The sequence below is a fragment of the Tursiops truncatus genome, chromosome 7 (assembly GCF_011762595.2).
Source record: "Tursiops truncatus isolate mTurTru1 chromosome 7, mTurTru1.mat.Y, whole genome shotgun sequence".
In the NCBI taxonomy this organism is placed as follows: Eukaryota; Metazoa; Chordata; class Mammalia; order Artiodactyla; family Delphinidae; genus Tursiops; species Tursiops truncatus.
This window is the reverse complement of record NC_047040.1, coordinates 111,822,674-111,845,135: the sequence shown is the minus strand read 5'-3', so window position 1 is coordinate 111,845,135 and position 22,462 is coordinate 111,822,674. Positions and strand designations below refer to the sequence as shown.

The window sequence follows — 22,462 nt, the reverse complement described above, 5'->3', positions numbered from 1 at the left end:
TTTTAATTTATTTTGAGTTGGGATTAATGACAATATTATAAGAAATTTCCCCTTATAACTGGGCTGTTTAGAAAAGAACACTGGAGAAATTTTAGCCCAAACTTGTCTGTCTTGTTTTTTTTGTTTGTTTACTTATTTATTTTTAACGTTTTTATTGGAGTATAATTGCTTTACTATGGTGTGTTAGTTTCTGCTTTATAACAAAGTGAATCAGTTATACATATACATATATCCCCATATCTCTTCCCTCTTGCGTCTCCCTCCCTCCAACCCTCCCTATCTCACCCTTCTAGCTGGTCACAAAGCACCGAGCTGATCCCCCTGTGTTATGCGACTGCTTCCCACTAGCTGTTTTACATTTGGTAGTGTATATATGTCCATGCCACTCTCTCACTTTGTCCCAGCTTACGCTTCCCCGTCCCCATATCCTCAGTTCCATTCTCTAGTAGGTCTGCGTCTTTATTCCCATCTTGCCCCTAGGTTCTTCATGACCATTTTTTTTTTTTTTTAGATTCCATATATATGTGTTAGCATACGGTATTTGTCTTTCTTTCTGACTTACTTCACTCTGTATGACAGACTCTAGGTCCATCCACCTCACTACAAATAACTAAATTTCGTTTCTTTTTATGGCTGAGTAATATTCCATTGTATATATGTGCCACATCTTCTTTATCCATTCATCTGTCAATGGACACTTAGGTTGCTTCCATGACCTGGCTATAGTAAATAGAGCTGCAATGAACATTGTGGTACATGTCTCTTTTTGAATTATGGTTTTCTCAGGGTATATGCCCAGTAGTGGGATTGCTGGGTCCTATGGTAGTTCTATTTTTATCTTTTTAAGGAACCTCCATACTGTTCTCCATAGTGGCTGTACCAATTTACATGCCCACCAACAGTGCAAGAGGGTTCCTTTTTCTCCACACCCTCCAGCATTTATTGCTTGTAGGTTTTTTGATGATGGCCATTCTGACCGGTGTGAGATGATATCACATTGTAGTTTTGATTTGCATTTCTCTAATGATTAGTGATGTTGAGCATTCTTTCATGTGTTTGTTGGCAATCTGTATATCTTCTTTGGAGAAATGTCTATTTAGGTCTTCTGCCCATTTTTGGATTGGGTTGTTTGTTTTTTTGATATTGAGCGCATGAGCTGCTTGTAAATTTTGGAGATTAATCCTTTGTCCGTTGCTTCATTTGCAAATATTTTCTCCCATTCTGAGGGTTGTCTTTTGGTCTTGTTTATGGTTTCCTTTGCTGTGCAAAAGCTTTGAAGTTTCATTAGGTCCCATTTGTTTATTTTTGTTTTTATTTCCATTTCTCTAGGAGGTGGGTCAAAAAGGATCTTGCTGTGATTTATGCCATAGAGTGTTCTGCCTATGGTTTCCTCTAAGAGTTTGATAGTTTCTGGCCTTACATTTAGGTCTTTAATCCATTTTGAGTTTATTTTTGTGTATGGTGTTAGGGAGTGTTCTAATTTCATTCTTTACCTGTAGCTGTCCAGTTTTCCCAGCACCAGTTATTGAAGAGGCTGTCTTTTCTCCATTGTATATTCTTGCCTCCTTTATCAAAGATAAGGTGACCGTATGTGCGTGGGTTTATCTCTGAGCTTTCTATCCTGTTCCACTGATCTATATTTCTGTTTTTGTGCCGGTACCATACTGTCTTGATTACTGTAGCTTTGTAGTATAGTCTGAAGTCCAGGAGCCTGATTCCTCCAGCTCCGTTTTTCGTTCTCAAGATTGCTTTGGCTATTCGGCGTCTTTTGTGTTTCCATACAAATTGTGAAATTTTTTGTTTTAGTTCTGTGAAAAATGCCAGTGGTAGTTTGATAGGGATGGCATTGAATCTGTAGATTGCTTTGGGTAGTAGAGTCATTTTCACAATGTTGATTCTTCCAATCCAAGAACATGGCATATCTCTCCACCTATTTGTATCATCTTTAATTTCTTTCATCAGTGTCTTATAATTTTCTGCATACAGGTCTTTTGTCTCCTTAGGTAGGTTTATTCCTAGGTATTTTATTCTTTTTGTTGCAGTGGTAAATGGGATTGTTTTCTTAATTTCACTTTCAGATTTTTCATCATTAGTGTATAGAAATGCAAGAGATTTCTGCGCATTAATTTTGTATCCTGCTGCTTTACCAAATTCATTGATTAGCTCTAGTAGTTTTCTGGTAGCATCTTTAGGATTCTCTATGTGTAGTATCATGTCATCTGCAAACAGTGACAGCTTTCTGTCTTCTTTTCCGATTTGGATTCCTTTTATTTCTTTTTCTTCTCTGATTGCTGTGGTTAAAACTTCCAAAAGTATGTTCAATAATAGTGGTGAGAATGGGCAACCTTGTCTTGTTCCTGATCTTAGTGGAAATGGTTTCAGTTTTGCCTTTCTTGTTTAGGTGAGGTGTATGTATAGGGTTTCTTCTGCTGCTTTGCCGTGCAAGAAGCCTAGTGATCAAATGCGTGGAAAACAGATTTCTGATTTATTTGATCCCTGAAAAAGTTCATGTTTGTTTCTAGTGAAAGATTATTTTACTAAATCAGAAAGGAATGGAATATCCAGCTGACCACGGCCAGGCAGTGTGATGGCCTAAGCCTGAGTATCATGACCCAAAGGCAGCTGAGGAAGAATTATAGCAGAGAGGTATTTTAAGAGCCATTTGAGGTTTCGTGCCATGTTTTCAATCTCTTTAGATGAAACCTACCTCAGTAACTTAAATGTAAAACACACATGAAGGATCTTGCTAGCAGAATTAATGAATTAATTTGAATTAATGGTATACTATTTTAGAACAATATGATAATAACAGTAATTTCAAAGACCTTGGGCACTGTGTATGATGTTATCATTGAGCTGCCTCTAGCGCTGTGACAGTGAGTGTTTTCCTGTGGGGCATTGCCAGCACCATAATCATGTATTAAAAATGCTCGCTCTTGACCTCCTTGCAGGGGGAAGGGGGACTACTTCAGGCTGGGCCACGGCTCTGATGTGCATGTGCGGAAACCGCAGGTGGTGGAAGGGCTGAGAGGGAAGAAAATTGTGCATGTGGCCGTCGGGGCCCTGCACTGCCTGGCGGTCACTGACGCGGGGCAGGTAAGCGAGCCTGTGACAGGTCCTTTTGTCTGTAGTGTAACATGATGAAACGACATGAGTCCCAGTACTGGGGCACCAGGAGGGTGGGCTTTGTCCATTGTGTTCCTGTGTATATCTGCCTAACTGTCAGCATGGGTGAGCAGCCCGGGAAAGAGCTGCTGACTGATGCAGGCTATAAAGCCATGGGGTTTCCCACTCTAATGCCTGATGGGGAGATATATGTACTTCATTTCAGAAATAAAGTTATCTTTGACAAGTGTTACTCGTTCTTCCGCCATGAGAGGCCATCCCGTGACAAGCTCATAGATGATATACTTTGACATTGACTTATGACAACAAATCAGCACACTGTACTTTAATCAAATGAATTAAAAATGACTTATACTTTCTAATTCTGTAAAGCCAAGAAGTAAATTCCTTGAAAAGTGAGCATATTTTTTTGATCATTTTTCTTTGCAAAATAAAGGAAAAAATAAGTTACTATATTTAGTTGAAGAGGAGAACTTCCCTGCTTCCTGTAACAGAACAAAATAGATGAATTCATTGGGTTGATATTAAGTAAATACCCATCTGTAGTCATTGGCAAGAATTTTGAAGTAAATTTAGAGCAAATGTTCTGAAATGTTGAAAAATTCTGTTTTTTCCCCCTTAACAGGTATATGCTTGGGGTGACAATGACCACGGCCAGCAGGGCAATGGCACGACCACGGTTAATAGAAAGCCCACACTTGTGCAAGGCTTAGAAGGCCAGAAGATCACGCGAGTGGCTTGCGGGTCTTCGCACAGTGTGGCATGGACAACCGTCGACGTGGCAACACCCTCCGTCCACGAGCCCGTCCTCTTCCAGACCGCAAGAGACCCTTTAGGTGCTTCCTATTTAGGTAACACAGATTTGTGTTTTATTTGAGACCCCTCTGTATGCTATAGCATGCCGTCGATAGAATGTGTGGTGTCGCTACCAGATTAGGGGTTGTGGCACTGGGCTAACTGCATTCTGAACCACAGCCACAGAATCATCGTGGCGCACTGTGCTGTGATTTATGCTGGAAGGAAAACTTGGAAGAGAGTGCAAGGCTGATTCCTGTACTGTGGTCAGGTCAGGTCTGGCAGTGCTGTGCACATGTGCAAACAGGGGAGACTTTACAATAACCACCTGACATGTATAGGCACTTGGTATTTTCAATAACTGTTTAGGTGTGATCACCATACAGTAAGCCACACACCTTTAAAGTGTAGTTTTCATCAGCTTTGATCTGTGCATGCCTGGGAGAGCATCATCACAGGTGAGGTAATGGATGAGCCCGTGCACCACCCTGGAGTTCCCGTGTGCCCTTCGTAGACCCACCCTGCCTGCACACCACTGACTTGCTTTCTGTCACTATAGATCAGTTTGCCCTTCAGAGTTTTATATAAATTAAGTCATACAGCATGTACTTTTTTCTTAATCTCACTTTTTTCACTCACCATAATTATTTTGAGATTCATCCACATTGCATGTATCAGTATTTCATTCTTTTTTATTGTTGAGTAGCATTTTATTTATGGGTATACTGCAGTTGGTTTATTCATTTGCCTGTTGATGGACTTTTGGGTTGTTTCCAAATTTTGGCTATACAGATAAAATTGCTGTGAACCTTTGTGTACAGGTCTTTATATGGACATATGCTTGCATTTCTCTCTAGGGTAATACCTAGGAGAGGAATTCTTGGTAGATGTAGGTTTATCTTCTTAAGAACTGCAAACTGTTTGCAAAGTGTTTGTTCTAAAGCTCTAGCTCCTCCATATTTGTGTCTGTACCTGGTGTGGTCAGTCTTTAATTTTAGCCATTCTTGTAGATGTGTAGTGGTTATCTCATTGTGGTTTTGCTTTGCTTTTCCCTACTGACTAATGATGTTGAGCATCTTGCTTATTTACCACCCAAATATGTTTTAAGTGTCTATTCAAATCTTTTGCCTGTATTTAAACCTAGGTTGTTTGTTTTCTTATTATTGAGTTTTGAACACTTTTTATGTATTCTGGGTACAAGTCTTTCATCAGATATATGATTTGCACATATTTTCTCCCAATGTAGCTTGTCTCTTCATTCTCTTAGGTGAAGTTTAAAGAGCAAAAAATTTCTAATTTTGATGAGTCCAGTTTATCCATTTTTATCTTTTGAGTGTTGTATTTAAACAGCCTTTGCCTGACTCAAGATCATAAAGATCATAAAGATCCTTTTCCTGTGTTTTCTTATAAAAGTTCTGTAGTTTTAGTTATTTAGGTCTATGCTTGATCTTGAGTTAAATTTCATAAATTTTCATAATTGAGTTAAATTTCATATGGTGTGAGGTATGGATTGAAATAAATTTATTTATTTATTTATATTTGATATATGGATATCCAGTTGTTTCAATTGCATTTGTCAAAAAGAAATATCCTTTCTTGATTGAAAGAATTTGCACTTGTGTCAAAAATCAGTTGTTTATTTATGTGTGGATCTATTTCTGGATTCTCAGTTCTGTTTAGTTGATTTATTTTTGTATTTTGATGCAAATACCACATTGTCTTGATTACTGTAGCTTTATAAAAGAATGAATTCAAGCTTTGGTAATCCTTTAGCTTTATTCTTTTTCAAGTGTGTTTTCGGTATTCTAGACCCTTTGCATTTCCATATAACTTTTATTTTTTTATTTTTAAAATTTTATTTATTTTTGGCTGAATTGGGTCTTCGTTGCTGCACGTGGGCTTTCTCTAGTTGTGGTGAGGGGGAGCTACTCTTCGTTGCAGTGCATGGGCCTCTCATTGCGGTGGCCCCTCCTGCTGCAGGGCATGGGCTCCAGGTGCGCAGGCTTCAGTAGTTGTGGCACGTGGGCTCAGTGGTTGTGGCTCGTGGGCTCTAGAGCACAGGCTCAGTAGCTGTGGTGCATGGGCTTAGTTGCTCCATGGCATGTGGGATCCTCCCGGACCAGGGCTCGAACCTGTGTCCCCTGCATTGGCAGGCTGATTCTTAACCACTGTGCCACCAGGGAAGCCCCTCCATATAACTTTCAGAATCAGCTTGTCAATTTTTATAAAATAGCCTACTTGGAAATTTGATTGCACTGACTATAGATCATTTTGGGACTTGCTTCACAGTATTGAATCTTCCAACCCTTGAATGTAGTATTTCTCTCCATTTGTTTAGATTTTTAACATTTCTCAGCAATAATCTGTAGTTTCAGTGTACAGGTCTTGTATATCTTCTGTCATATTTATCCCTAAATATTTCATATTGTTCATCTGTTGTTAATGGTGTTTTAATAATTTCTTTTGTTCTTTGCTATTATCTAGAAATATTCAAGTTGATCCTTGCTAGTGTGTAGAAGTACAGTTGATCTTTTTAAGGACATTTGGATTATTTCAGTTTGGGGTTATTAGAAGTAAAATCTGCTATGAATATTTCTATTAAGGTTTTTGAGTCAGTCTTCCATACCTTGAATAAACCCCACCTGGTTTTGCTACTTTTCATTTCTTTGATTTTCTGTTGTTTATCGGTTTTCAGTTTTATTGGTTTCTGTTCTCATCTTGATGCTTGCTTTATGTTTATTTTCTATTCTTTTTCTAGTTCCTTGAGGTGAGAGCTTAGATCATTGATTTGAGACTTTTCCTCTTGTCTATTGTAAACTTTTAGTACTATAAATTTGCCTCTCAGCACTGCTTTAGCTACATCTCTCAAATTTTGGTATGTTGTATTTTCATTTTCATTCAGTTATATATATGTATTTTAAGGACATATGAAAAGTAATTTTATTTTTGTTTAACCTTAAACTTGCCAAACTGCTTCATTCTTTGAAGAGCATTTATCTTCTGTTTGATATCCAGGCTGCACTCATATTGGAAATTAGTGAAAACCACTTAGTGATTCCACTTTGAAGTTATAACCATACAGCGAGATGTTTTGAATGTAAGCCTATCTATATGTTGGATAAACTTTAGCAACTCTTAGTGTCTCTTGTTTTACAGAAATTCTCTCTCTATCCTGATGTACTTTGGTTGATCTAGAAAACTAAAGGCAAAGGGCCAGAAAGCTAACTTCCTTAAATGAGACAAAAGGAAAATTTTTCCAACTACCACTATAAATAAAAATCTTTCAAATACCAAATCAGTTTTCTCAAATCTTCAAATACCGAATCAGTTTTCTCAAGTATACAACAAATTCTAATTTGATGGTTTTTTTCTTACTACTTCACTTCAAACAGTGACCTATAAATTTGTTTAAATAATAATTAAGTACCTTTTATGTTTTTTCAGAATGAAAAAAATTAAATGCTGTGTTGAAGATACTACTAAAAATACTTCACCTTTCAAATATGGTCCCTGTGTTGAAAATCTATAGGAATTTTTCCAATTAACTTTCAAATCTTCCCACAACCTCTTTGTTTTTTTAAAAAATATCATCTTGGAAATAATTTGAATGAATGCTCTGCAAATCAAGAATTGATTCACAAGTCCCTATTACCATAATCATCAATTTTAACAAGTCTCCTCAATATGTTTTATATCAGTTTTCTTGATTATAAGATGAATATGGAAACATTTTTAATATAACAGAATATTTAATTATGTCAGTTTCCCATGAAAACACAAGTCATTTAATGATGTTTATATTAGCCATTTCCATTGGTTGGCAGGAGGCTCTTCCACTGAAGACTCCCATGGTTTCCATTCCACCATTTTTCTCACCAGACTTAGTTCATTTTCAGCCTAAAGAATCACCTCTCCTAGTTGGCCACCCTGAAGTTGCTCATCTAATTTTTTAACATCTGGCTCCACTTTAACCATACGCAGCTTCTCATTTGTAATCTGTTCTATATACCTTTTATATGGTACATTTTTAAGGATTTGTCCAAGAACATAAAGAATCTTTGTATACAATATTTTTAGCCTCTTGGTGGACTCTTACATACCCACAGTCCCACAAGGCCAGTGGTCGTCTTCAGCATGCCGCCATGACAGCCCAGTTTTATGTATTTTAAAAATTTCTTTTCAGCTTTGTTTTTGATCTGTGGATTATTTTTTTTGTACCTTGTTGTATTCAAGTTGCCAAAAAAAAAGGTTAAGAACTGTTACCTCTTTGTTCATGATGGATATTGGTTTGTAATTTTCTATTAGTATCTCTGTCTGGTCTCATAGAATGAAGTGGTAAGTGTTCCCTTCTTTTCAGTTTTCCTTTTTATTTTGTGTAGAATTGGTATTCTTTCAGTAGAATTCACCAGTAAAGCCAGCTGGGCCTAGAGTTCTTTGTGCAGTTTCTTTATGTTTTTTAACCACAAATTTAATTCCTTTAATAGATTCAGTGTTATCTGTTTTTTTTTTCCTAGTAAGATTTGTGTCTTTGATGGAAGTCGAACTTATTGGCATAAAGTTGGTCTCAATATTTGCTTATTTTTCTTTTAACATTTGTAGACTCTGTAGTGATGTCATTACTCATTCCTTATATTGGTAATTGTACCTTCTCTTTCCTAGAGGTTTATCAGTTTTATTAAGTTTTTTCAAAGAACAAGCTTATGGTTTCCTTGATTTTTCTTCATTGTTTTTCTGTTCTCTATTTCACTGATCTCTGCTCTATCTTTATTCTTTTCTTCTAAGAAGCTTAGGATCTTCCTACTTTTCTAATGTGGACATTTACTTTTCTCTCCTTGATTAATTGACTCTGCTATCATTATGACAGATTACCCTCTTTATCCCTTTGCTTTGAAATTCTTGCTTTAAAGTCAAATTTGCCTGATATGAATATAGTGACTCTAGCTTTCTTTTGACCAATGCTATATGGTACTTAAACTATGGTACTCCATATACCACAGCAAACTATGGTATATCTTTTCCATTCTTTTACTTTTAACCTACTAAAAGACACTTCCTTGTACGAAACATATAGTTGTATTTAGCTTTTTAATTTTTTCTCTGACAGTCTCTAATTGGGGTGTTCATTTCACTTACAGTTAATATGATTATTAATGTATCTGTTTTCAGTCAGTATACTGCTATTTGTTTTCTGTTAGTCCTAGCTGTTCATTGTTCTTTTTCTTCTCTTTTTTTGCCTTTCTTTGAATTAATTGTTCTTTATGATTTTATTTTCTCTTTGTTTTCTTTGAGCTCTAACTTATTATGTTATTTTAGTGATTGCTTTAGGATATATATTATACACCTTTAATTTATCATAGTCTACCTTCAGGTGATTCTACACTTTCATGTATAGTATACGAATTATACAACAGTATACCTCTATTTCTTCCCTCCTAGCCTTTGTGCTGTTGTTGTTATACATTTCTTTGTATGTTGTAAATGTGACAGTTTTAAAAATTAATTTTCTTTAAACATTAGGTTATCTATTTAAATGAATTAAAAAGAAAAGAATATCTCTATATTTACTCATGTAATTACCATTTCTGGTGTTTTTTTTTTTTTTTAAACATCTTTATTGGGGTATAATTGCTTTGCAATGGTGTGTTAGTTTCTGCTTTATAACAAAGTGAATCAGTGATACATTCTGGTGTTCTTCATTCTTTGTGGAGATCCATATTTCCATCTAGCACGATTTTCCTTCTGCTTAAAGGACTTACTTTTTTTTTTTTTTTTTTGGTGGTACGCGGGCCTCTCACTTGTTGTGGCCTCTCCTGTTGCGGAGCACAGGCTCCGGACGCGCAGGCTCAGTGGCCATGGCCCACGGGCCCAGCCGCTCCGTGGCATGTGGGATCTTCCCAGACTGGGGCATGAACCCGTGTCCCCTGCATCGGCAGGCGGACTCTCAACCACTGCGCCGCCAGGGAAGCCCAAGGACTTACTTTTTTATGTCTTGTAGCTCAGGTCTGGGGTTCCTCCTTTCAACTTTTTATGTTTGCAGTATATTTTAGCTGGGTATAAAATTTTTGGTTGAAATTGTTTTCATTGAGAATTTGCTGTCATCTTTGTTCTTCTGTACATAACAGCTTTTTTTTTTTAAGGTTTTCAAAATAACATTTATTTCTTAAAAGTTAACCTGTGCATAATAGGAAACCAAAGAACACAAGAAGCAGAAAACAACGTCATCTATCATCACAAGCAGTTTACCATTTGATGTGTCCTTCTAGGTCTCGTTTGTGTATTTAAACACAACCAAGCATCCATTTTTATGGAATTAAGATCATACAGTTATGTATCATGCTTTTTCACACATCATGAATATTTACCGTTTCAAAGTCCCAAAGCTATGAGTATTTTGATAACCAAAAATAGACTACACCAACTCAATCTGGAAGGAAAAAAAATGTAATCCTTTCTTGGCGACAAAAACTTCAGAAAAGGCAAAAATGGCAACAGGCCTCTAGATTAAGATATTGGCAGAGTTATGATTAAAATACTACATTCCCTTAATGTTCAATTAAAAAATGAGATATAAAGCAACAGAGTACCCAAAGTATAATGCTCTTAAGAGGATTCATTATCTGATCTAAACTATTAAAGTATTAGCAAGGAGGTATGTTTCCACTGAATTACTTAACAATGTATTCCTATAGTACAGCTAAGAGATGCACACACCATCAATGGTTATCATCAAAATATAAAAAGGAACACATCCACATACTTCCCTCCCTTTTATACTTCCTTCTGCCCCTCTGCTGCCAACCTAATGAACAAGTCCTGGTGTACATTTCTCAGATGGTTTAACAATTCCATGTCCAAGATGCTACTTTTTTACCAATTATAACAAAGATATTTACAAATTGGTTAATTCGCTAGCTCTACTTTTTATCATACATTGTCACCTCAGGACTCCTAAAAAGCCTAGATGTTGCAAAATAATGAATGAACCTTGTCTATAATAAGCATTGGTACTTTACAAAAATGCACATTTAGACCTATGGTTATAACCTAAAACTGTCTTCTAGATATGGAGATATTAGCTAAGAGCCCTTCCCTTCACCCTTCCTCTTACCCCTCCTCCAGCATATCAGCGACTAAGTACGGGACTATATCTAGCTCCAAGAGGTGGATTAATGTAGACGCTCCCAGAAGACACAGCCCTTCCTAAAAACCAACAAAAGGGCATTTATTAAGGGGTTATTTTACTCCCTCTACTTTTAATATACTTTGGGTATTAGGACTTGCTTATTCTTTAATACACAGCAATATTAACTAAAACACACAAGTAGAACAATGGTTAGACAATCTGAACTTGTCTAAAGACTCATGGGCACAGATCCCTTCTCTGTACTTCCTTCCCTGTCCGCTCCCCACCTCCCCACCCAGTGAGTCAGCTTACTCTCCAAGACTCAAGTTTAACAATTTCCACTCCCCCAATACAACCATTCCTATGAATTAACAGGAAAAAAATACTTTAAAGGTGTTACTTTTAACTCTCTGTTTTCGACATATGTTATGCACTTTTACACATCTAGAAAGATTAGATGTTTCAAATACAGATTTAATTTTGTCCACAATGTATACACGTAGTAGCACTGAAGAAACTGCACACAAAGGCTATAGTCACAAAGTGTCTCCTAAACAGGAACACTCTGGCCTAGAAGTCTAGCTTCCCCTTCTCATCTCTGTCAACCCAGTGGACAAGAATAATAAGCATCTGTAATGCTTAGAGGGGATTTTAATAATTTTACTTCTTCCAGTTGTTTTCAGAAGTCTTTCCTGTGAATTTTAACACAAAGTGTACACAATGTATTTATCGGCTATTTTTTTCATACACTGGCAACCTCTTTAACATCTAGGAAGACTAGATGTTGTAAATTTGGACCCTCTGTCCTTTATGTACACTATGTACACAGCCAAGTAAAACAAAACGCAGAGACACACCAGACAATGGTAAGTCTTGGTATAAAGCCCTTTACGCTTTCTTCTCCCTGAACCAGCACAAATAAAATAATGTGTACTGCTCAGAGAGGTGGTTTGATCATTTTGATCACTCCATTTCTAAAAGACAGTATTTCATATGAATTTTAACAAAAGGATATATCTACAAAATATGTTACTTCACTACCTCTACTTTTAACATACATTGTTCACTTCTAAACATCTAGAAAGAGTAGATGTTTCAATTAAGGACTTAAGTTTGTCCACTATATACACAGTAGTGTTGAATAAACTACACACATGTAACAATAGTTAGATCTGAAAGTGTCTTCTACATAGGGACATCCTAATCTAGAACACTTCATTTCTCCCAGTACCTCCTTTCTGCCATCCATCCAACATTGGGCAAGTACAGGCACAGGTGTCACTTAGATGTGATTTACAATTTCACTTCCAAAGGCCCTTTTCAGAAGACAGCCTTTCAATGAATTTTAACACAAAGTGTACAAAATGTGTTAGTTTACTAACTCTACTTTTGTCATACATTGGCAACATCTTTAATATCTAGAGACTAGATATTATAAAATTGGGACCCACTGGTCCAGTATATACAAAATATATACAGTAAAGTTAAACAAAATGCATGAAACATATAGAGCAATGGATAAGTTGAAATGTTCTAGTACCTGCTAGCAAAACATCTTTTGCAATCTTCCCTCCCACCTCCCTAAACCCAATGAACAAGCACAGAGTATACTGTTCAGAGAGGAGGTTTAACAATTCCATTTCCAAAGACAGTATTTCCCATCAGTTTTTAAAAGCTATTTACAAGAAGCATTAGTCTACTAAAACTACTTTTAAATACATCAAGCACTTCTAAACATCTAGAAAGAACAGATATTTCATATAAGAACTTACTTGTCCACTATGTACACAGCACTGTTAAATAAAATTGCACACATGTAACAATGGTTATAATCTGAGGTATCTTCTAAATATGACCATTTTGGCCTGAACCATTTCCTCCCTCACTTCCTTCTCTCCACCGCCAATCCAGTGGACAAGTACATGCATATGTAATGCTTAGAGGTGGTTGAACAAATTCATATCCAAAAGTCATTTAAAGAAGACAAGCTTTCCTATGAATTTCAATAAAGTATACAAAATGTGCTCATTTTACTACTTTGTCATACACTGGCAACCGCTTTAACATCTAGAGACTAGATGTTGCAAAACCAGGACTCAATTTGTCCATTATATACACTATATACACAGCAAAACAAAATGAACATACAAAAAATGGTTTTGTCTGACAATGTCCAGGTATGAACACACTAGCATATTACCTTTTGCAATTCTTTCCCTCCCTCCTCCAAACCACTGAACAAGTATAGACAATAGTATACTGCTCAGAGAGGTGGTTTAACATTTAACATTCCCAAAGACAGTACTTCCTGTGAATTTTAGCAAAAAGTTATTTACAAAGTGATATTTTACTACCTCTACATTTAACATACGTTGGGCACTTCTAAACATCTAGATGGACTAGATGTTTCAAATAAGGACTTAATTTGTCCACTATATACAGAGCAGTGCTGAATGAACTGCACACATGTAACAGTTATAATCTGAAACTGTCTTCAAAATACCAGCATTCTAGCCATTCTAAGACCAACCCCCTTCTCTCTCTCCCCCCTCCACCAACCCAGAGGGCTATCATGCTCAAATTTTCAGAAGACAACCTTTCCTAGAAATTTTAACACAAAATGTACAAAATGTATTATTTACTAACTCTATTTTTGTCATACACTGGCAACCTCCTTAACATCTAGAAAGACTAGATGTTGTAAATTAGGACTCATTTGTCCATTATATACACTATATACACAGCAAAGTGAAACCAAATGCAGGAATATAAAAAAGACAATGGTTAATCTTGCCTCACTATAAACACACTGGCACAGAGCTCTTTGCACTTCCTTCTCCTCCCCCCGACCTTGAACCAGTGCACAAACAAACACAGTGCATACTGCGTACTGTTCAAAAAAGTGGTTTGGCCACCCCTCCCCCCCCCAAAGCAACATTTCATACGAATTTTAACAAAATGATATTTACAAAATGTCTTTTTACTACCTCTACTTTGAACATATATCAGGCACTTTAGAAGATCTAGTAAGACTAGATATTTCAAAAAAGTACTTACTGTCAACTACACATACAGTAGTAAGGAGTAAAATGCACACACAAAACAATGGTTCTAATACGCAAATGTCTTCTAACTGACCAGTCTGGCACAGAATCTTCTTTTCTTCCTCCTCAACGTCTTCCATTCCATGTCCTCTAACCCACTGAACAAACGTGGTCCTCTGTGGCTCCTGATGTCGCCTCTAGAGGCGGTCAAACAACTCCATTTCGAAAAGTCATTTCCAGAAGACGTTTCTTTTCTACGGTTTTTTTAAAGAAACAAATGGGCATTTACAAGACATGTGACTTTAACTGTATCATACGTCGGCACCCTCTTCACATCTAGAAGGCCTATATGTAGTGAAAAGTTTTCTTTCGAAAGGTTGGGGGGAAAGTTGAGAGCAGCTTTTTCATATTATATACACAGGCCTTCTATAAACGGCCAGTAAGTCTTCCCGAAGGGTGGCGGGCACTTCCTATTGGCGGCACGTGGTACGTGATTCTACTGTTTCTATCTTCCGACATCGAGGTCTTGGTAGAACGACGACCAACCGCCCGATGACCCGCTAACTTTCCACCCGTCGTCGATTGGGGCTCCGCACACCTTCCGGGCCCGTTCAGGCCTTTGTCTGCCGTCCGGACGAGGTGAGGTCTCGTCCAACTGGGTCAGAGAGGTCACCTCAGGTCTCGGATCCGCACGGGCTCCAAGGCCTAAGGGTGGCTGAGCTGGCCTCCACGTAGACCCCCCTTCCCGGGCCCTCGAGGCTCTAACGGCCCTCCTCGGTGTTCCAGTGGCCGTCATTCTTCTCGCCCTGCCACGCCCGACGCCCAAAGGCGCCATGTCTTTGGTGGCCTGCCGGAGGCTTCGCCTAACCCCTGCAGCGTGGGGTCAAGAGACCCGGCGGTGGGCGGGATCTGGGCTCCGAGGGGCCGCCGCCATTAGGTCAAGGAGGTGGGGGTGGGGGAGCAGTTCGTTGCTGCTTCCGGGCTCGGGCACTGCCAGTGGGCGGCTGCGGTGAGGGCTCTGGGGCTCAGCAAGACACAGCCTGAGCCTGTCCCGGGGGCCCCCCAGTTCACCTGCCGACCAGAGGTCGGAGGGCCTGGAGGGCCCCAGGCTAGAAGGCCACGATCCGCTTCTCACCGCGCTCTCTGCCGGAACTCTGTACATAACATCTTTTATCTCAGACTACTCTTAGGATTTTCTCTTTATTTCCATGGTTTTTATCTTCATGGTTCATGTGCTTGTGGGTCATTGTGCTTCTTGGATCTTCGGGATTCTAATTTTCAACAAATTTGGAAATTTTTCAGTTACTATTCTTCACAAAAAATTTCTTTCCTGTACCTTTCTTTCTCCTCTTTGGGAGGTTTAGTTCTATGTATATTAGGTCTCTCGAAGTTGTTCCACAGATAAATGACATTGTTCATTTTTTAACTTCCTTTTCTGTGTTTCATTTTGGATAGCTTCTATTGCTATGTCTCCAAATTCACTTGTCTTTTCTTCATCTTCTAATGTGCTGTTAATGTTACCAAACTGTTTAAATCTCAGACATCCTAGCTACCTCTCTCGAAATTTGATTTGGGCATTTTTATATCTTTCATGTCTCTGGTTCTCTTTTGAACATATGGAATAGAGCTATAATAAGTGTTTTAACCTGTCTGCTGATTGTAATATCTGTGTTAGTTCTGGATTGTTTAGCTCAATTGATTTTTCTTCTTATTTCGGAATTGAGTGGTATTTTCCTGCCTTTCTGCCCACTGGGTAACTTTTAGTTGGATGCCATACAGTGTGAATTTTAACCTGAATGTTGCTGGAGATTTTTGTGTGTGTATAAATCTTGAGCTTAGGTACAGTTAAGTTACTCTCAAACAGTTTGATCTTTTTGGGTCTTGGTTTTGGATTTGTTAAGTGGATTCAGACCTGATATTAGCCTGGGGCTAATTATTTCCCCACTGAGTATTCTACTCAGTGTCTTGTGAATTATGAGGTCTTCCCATTTGGCGGATGGGAGCAGGCACGAGTTGGGCCCTCCATTTTCTCCCAGCCTCTGTGCTGGGTCTCCAGTCCTTTCATGCAGTTCTTTCTTTGGCTTTGGGCAGTGCCCTTTTATGTAGGCACCCATCAGCTTCTGCTGCATCCTTAGCTGGGTGAGTGAGAGCACCTGCACATCTCCAGGGCACTCTCTGGGCAACTTTCTCCTCTCGTCCTGTCCTGTGAACTTTGGCCACATTGGACTCCCTGGCTCTGAGCTCTACCTCCTCTGCTCGCAGAGACCGCTGAGCTCCACCTGGTTCTCTCCCTCTGCTGAGGCCTGGGAAGTCTCAGGGCAGTGAGCTGGAACATGTGTCCACTAAGACTGTATATGGTGAACATCTTGTCTTCTCACCATTGTTTTGGATTATTTTTTGTTTTACATTTCAATGATAAGTAAATACAGATAGTTATTGTAGTATTTTCAAAGCTTACTTATGTATAGCGTAAATTGTTGTAAGTGTATTTTGCAAAAGTATTTATATCTGTTTGCATTTACAGTGAACCTTTGCTGAAAATAGCTTCTTTAGATAAGTATAGATAATTTTTTTTAAACTCTGAAAGACCATTAATGAAACTAATATTTAATTTGTGAAATAGCAAAATGCAGATTGCAGTGTGTCTTGGAACTAAACTGAAAGGTCAAATGATAGAAACAGAGCAAACTGTGATCTTAACAATTGAACCCAAATTTTATTTTCCTTTTTCAGGTGTGCCTTCTGATGCTGACTCTTCTGCTACCAGTAATAAAGTCAGTGGTGCAAATAATTCTAAACCAAATCGCCCCTCTCTTGCCAAGATTCTCCTGTCATTAGATGGAAATCTGGCCAAACAGCAGGCCTTATCTCATATACTTACAGCACTGCAAATCATGTATGCCAGGTAGGCTCGTTTGCTAACTTTTGAAATCCCACAGCTATGTAAGCTTTGGGTTTTTGTAGTTTTTTGATGGAAAATGTTGTGTGTATTGTTTTTAAATACTGTGAGTTCTGGGTCATACACCCTTTGATGGTGAATGATGGTATCTGTGCTTTCTTTAATGGAGGTTGAAATATGAATTAGAAAATCAAGTTAAAGAACATTTTCATTATTTTTTATGGCCAATAAACTTTAAACATATTTTGGGGGATGAGAGGAAGAATCAGTTGTTACTAATATACAGTAATGTTCAAGACACCTGTCATCTCCTTCACTTTTGATAAGGCAGTTTTGGCAGTGCTGTGTTTTCCACCGTTTTGCTGCTGTTTTCTCACAACCTGAATCAGTGCCCCAGCCGTCAGTGTATCATGGTTATGGATCTGATGAATAGAAATTAATACTTACACAGGAACATTAGTTTAGACCAAAGGCTGACTTATCGTTGAGAGGACATTTAGTCCTTGCTGTCTTGTGTGAGGCACCTTTGGTATTTGGCCTTCAGTAAACACAAAATTACCCTCAGGCTTGAACAAACCAAGAAGATTTCTCAGGGAAATACAGAGGCTCATATTTATGTTGGCACTTTTTCACCTGTCATCACTGTGGTCATTCAATAAATAAGATCAGGAGTAAGTATTTTAGCTTTTAGCTGATGGATAGTAATAACATTCAGTATTTTTCTAAAACTCTTTTTATACTTATCTTATAAAAATGAGGGGGTCCTTCAATAAGCGCTTGTCCTGCCCCCTGACTCTTCCTTTCTGCAGAGGTGAATGGCAGCTCACTGCAGGTCTGGCTTTCTCTCCTGACAGAGACGCCGTGGTCGGGGCCCTGATGCCAGCTGGCATGGTTGCCCTGGTGGAGTGTCCCTCGTTCTCTTCCTCAGCACCCACTTCTGATGTGTCTGCCATGGCCAGTCCCATGAATGGAGAGGAGTGTGTGCTGGCTGTTGATATTGAAGACAGACTGAGTCCAAATCCATGGCAAGAAAAGAAAGGAGAGGTAAAAATAAATGGTAAAGCAATGAAGCAATATTTGATCAGAAAGGAAAAGGTAGCTAATTTGTATCTAGTAAAGTATGTCATTCTTTCACTTAATTCAGAGTGTTTTTGTGCCTACTGCTGTGATTTTTGGCTTGAATTAGGAAATATTCTGTTTGCAAAAGGAGCCTTGGAACTTCCCTGGTGGTCCAGTGACTAAGACTCCATGCTCCCAATGCACGGGGGCCTGGGTTCGATCCCTGGTCAGGGAACTAGATCCCACACGCATGCTGCAACTAAGAGCTCGCATGACACAACTCGCCTGCCGCAACTAAAAAGATCCTTCATGCGGCGACGAAGATCCCGCGTGCTGCAACTAAGTCTAAGTCCCGGCACAGCCAAATAAATAAATATTTTTTTAAAAAAGGAGCCTTTTTCGTGTGTAGGTGGAAACAGATTATTCTTTTAAAAAGTTGCTAAATGCAAGTGCACAGTTGTTTATCTGAAATTCTGAAACGTGAAAGCTCCAAAAGCTAAAGATTTTTGTAACTTATTTCAGGGAAAAATCCCACTTGAAGAAGTGGGAGCTCATTTTAGTTGTTTTCATGTGACCTGTTGTGACTATTAATAGGTTCTCCTGGGAATATGAATATGGTTGATTTTGCAGGGCTGTCCCAGAGCCCACTGGAGATGGTAGCTTGTGGTGTAAGTGCCTTGTTACCTCTATAACATCTGGTATATTCCAGGTGGCCCAAGGGGTAAGGCTTTTGGAGTTGGATGGGAAGTGTGCCATGTTGCCAAGTTTCTCCTTTTCTTCTTCATTTTAGATCGTCTCTTCTGAGGATGCTGTGACCCCCTCCGCAGTGACCCCATCTGCTTCCTCAGCTTCTTCTCGGCCATTTATCCCAGTAACAGATGACCCGGGAGCTGCCAGCATCATTGCAGAAACCATGACCAAAACCAAAGAGGTCAAGGGGCTTTCTTCTTTAACATTTTATTTTGAAATAATCTTAAATGTACACACAAGTTGCAGAAGTAGTTCATAGAAATAGAACATGGTGTAAGCCTGTGTACTATGTGATATACTCCGAGGTACTGTCTACCTAGGTTCTCCGGTTGTTAGTGTTTCTAAACCATTGGCGGGAGCGCTGTAGGGCACAATCCCCAACTCTCCTTAATGTTTCAGTGCATATTTCCTGAGTATCAGGACATTACCATTGATCCAGGATTACTTTCTGTCCATAGACCTATTCAGATTTTGCTCGTTGTACCAGTAGTATCCTTTATAGGTCTAGGACCCAGCCCAGGGTTGAGTGTTGTGTCTTTGGTCTTCAATATGGAACAATCCTTCAGTTCCTGTTTTTGTCAGAAACGCCACAAGAATGATGCAGGGTTCTTTTTAGTGCATCCCATTGGGATGTGTGCATTGTTAATTTGCTGCATTACAGGTGATGTTAATTCTTACTATTTTGTTAAAAGTATCTGCCAGATTTCTCTATTGGAAGTTAATAAAAGTGTGTTAATAAGTATTCATGGGGAGATACTTTGAGACTGTGTTACTACCTTATCCCTTGTCATATTTTCACCTACCAGTTTTTAGTATCTTGATGATTCTAGCTGGATCCATTATTACTGTGGTAGTTGTCATGTGGTGATTTTTCAAATTTCATCATTCCTTTTGGAATGTCACTGTTGCGGTTCTTCTGTAAGGGAGAACTTTCCTTTCTCATCTCATCTGTTTGTCTGTCTATTGGTACAGATTCATGGGATCCTGTTTTACTCAAATAATGACATACATCATTTGACACCCAAATTGCCCCAGACTTGGCCGTTGGGAGCCCTTTCCAGCTGGTTTGTCCTTCTGATGTTTCCCCATAACTCTTTGAGCACTTCCTTCCTTTCTAGCACAATAGAGTGTTCCAAACTTACCTTTCACCTACCCTGCCCTCGCCCTGGAATCAGCCATTTCTCCAAGGAGCGCTGGTTCCTTTTAGTGGATCAGAGAATTTAGAAACAAGATCTGGGAGCTTGGAAAGCTGATTGCTACTGGGTGTCCTTGGTTTAGGCCCTCTCAGCAAACAGACACACACACCCACAAGCATTTATTTCTCCTTTGGCATCTTATCTATATAATGAAAACCATGAGTGGTTCAAACGAATACTTTAGTTTTCAGTCCAACACCACAGGGTTTATTCTTACTCTCTTTCTATATTTTAGGTATATAATCCTTTTATATGTTGTTGGATTGCTTTGCTATTTTGCACCTATATCTTCTCCTGATTTGGGTTAAAGCGTAATACTGGTCTCCTGGAATGAGTTGGGCTGTGTTCCTTCCTCTTCTGTTTTTTAGAAGAGTTTGTGAAGGTTTGGTATTAATTCTTTAAATATTTGGTAGAATTTTCTCTGTTCTAACATGTTCTGATTATTCTTATATTTCCTTGTTTCCTGGCACAACACAAAATTCTAGGTTTAACAAGATGTTTTATATTCCAGCACAGAAATCAGATGTTTCTCCAAGAGGTCTTGGTTCTTTTTAGTGGAGAATGGTACTTAGAAGCCAAGATCTGGGCCTTCATGTGCTCACTGCTCTTGAGGGGGCAGCTGTTCACAACCGCTGTTCCTGGGCAGAGCTAGGAAATAAGCGTGTGTGCGCGTGTGTGTGCGTGTATGTGCATGTGCGCATCCATGCAATAAGTTATACACATTAATATTTATTTTGTTATATATCTACATATAGTGAAACCGCAGCAATACCGTCAATTCTAGTAACTGCACAGGATTCATTCTACTTTCCTCCCTTTCTGTGTTGGAAACTCTCTTCTCTGAAAGGGAGAAACCTGGCTCCTGTTAGTGACTGTTTAATAACTTGCCCTTAGGTAGCCACCCTCCCATTTTCGCTGTCGTTCCTCTCCCACACGGACACCCCCCGTCGCCTGCACAGCTTCTGGCACGCAGAACCAGCCTTCCCTCGGCAGGGATAACCTCTCACCCTGCTTGACCTGTGACCTCCCCCACCCCTGCACCCAGTGCCGCTGGCCCAGAGCAGGGACATCTTCCCCTTGGCTCTAACACGCGGCGCCCCAACATGGATGCCCTCCCGAGCCCGCCGGGTGCCCCCATGCCAGGCCATCGCGCCTGCTCCCACCCTCTTCCCTGCCGGCCGACCCTGGGAACAGACACACGTTGTTGTCAGTTACATCTGGAACTCTGGATTTATATTATGCTCTTACTGCTGATGAAAATATGTCCTATGGAAAATCGTCATAACCATCTGTGGTGATGAGGAAATTGCTATTTATAAATTAGGTGTCTGGACTCAACTTCTGATATTTGGCAGTCTCCTAGGGTGAGGGTTTAATGCAGAAATTAATCTGAATTATGCAAAATTTTTGCTTTTAGCTAGAAGAGGGATGGTATAATTTCTTTCTAACCAACTTATTTATGAGACATAGGTATTATCCAGAGTATAGCCCTTAATTCCTATCATTTCAGTTTTGGTTTGATTCATAAATAATGGCAAAGTAATTTTCATGTTAGTTTTGGGCTTATTTAAGGATAGTGCTTTTATTTTTTTAGCACTTCCTTTGGACTTGTCCTCTATATTTTTTTTAAACCCCCCACCAAAAAAATGTTGGATCCTGCTTCAAATAAGACCAAAGATGTTATATATGATTAATATATTCCACTGGATGCTTTCGCTGGTCTTCAGTGAGTGAGATTCTGGAATGTCATCGTTTCCGATGAATTTCACTTACTGATTCCCTAAGTGTTCATTCGGAGGTAGGAGCAGGGTCTATTTCTTTAAAGGGAGAAACCATGCTCCTGCCCGAGAGAGCTATGGCTTCCAGGGCCAACTTGAGCATTGATGGACTTTGCGCATTGGATACGTCACATTGCCCTTAAGGTTCCTAAGTGGGGCTTGTGCTTCCCCTGGCTCATTTCTGTTTCTGAAAAGCATTGGCACTGGTTTCACTGAAATCCAGAAGGCAAGAGAGAAGAGAAGAGGAACTTGTGGCGCCTTGTTCTTCTCCTGGAGAGCTGGACTCTGCTTGGGGAATGGGAAGGGCCCGGCTGCTCCCCTGTTCAGCACAGGTCTCAGTGTTGCTCAGAAGCTGGGGGATTTCCCAGCTCTGACGGCTCCCTGTTCCCCCCTGTAAGCTGGACCCTACCGCCAGCCCCCAAGAGGCTCCTTTGTGGTGGGCGGCAGGCTGTGGGGTGGCTCTCCCAGGGGGGCACCCCCACCCTCATGCGGGGTTGGGGGTGTCAGTGATGCTGCCACAGGCAAACAAGCCTTTCCTCTGCTAATGTGGAAAGAGAGGTAAATGATCGCAGGTGTGGTTTGTTTTATCTGACATACTGTGAATGGGAGGTGCAAGGGGAATGTTGAGAAGACACTTACTTTGTATATTTTCTTTTTAAAAGAACGTAAGGGGCAAGAGATTATGGACAATG

General features: G+C 39.3%; 1 protein-coding gene and 1 pseudogene across 12 annotated transcripts in view; one reads left to right on the top strand and one right to left on the bottom strand.

The window, feature by feature from the left end:
- The window catches only part of HERC2 (HECT and RLD domain containing E3 ubiquitin protein ligase 2), a 230,744-nt gene that overhangs the window by 160,609 nt on the left and 47,673 nt on the right, over window positions 1-22,462 (top strand). For all 12 annotated transcript variants that reach the window (XR_012333188.1, XM_073807856.1, XM_019931803.3 and 9 more), the window contains 5 exons: window positions 2,952-3,096; window positions 3,752-3,977; window positions 16,822-16,993; window positions 17,842-18,031; window positions 18,837-18,977. Coding sequence is in view for 11 of the 12 variants with exons in the window: in XM_073807856.1 (XP_073663957.1) it covers window positions 2,952-3,096; window positions 3,752-3,977; window positions 16,822-16,993; window positions 17,842-18,031; window positions 18,837-18,977 (874 nt within the window). In the remaining variant the exon portion in view is untranslated. The remainder of the gene's footprint in view (window positions 1-2,951; window positions 3,097-3,751; window positions 3,978-16,821; window positions 16,994-17,841; window positions 18,032-18,836; window positions 18,978-22,462) is intronic.
- On the bottom strand, window positions 7,717-8,057 carry LOC117312991 (NADH dehydrogenase [ubiquinone] 1 alpha subcomplex subunit 5 pseudogene; annotated as a pseudogene).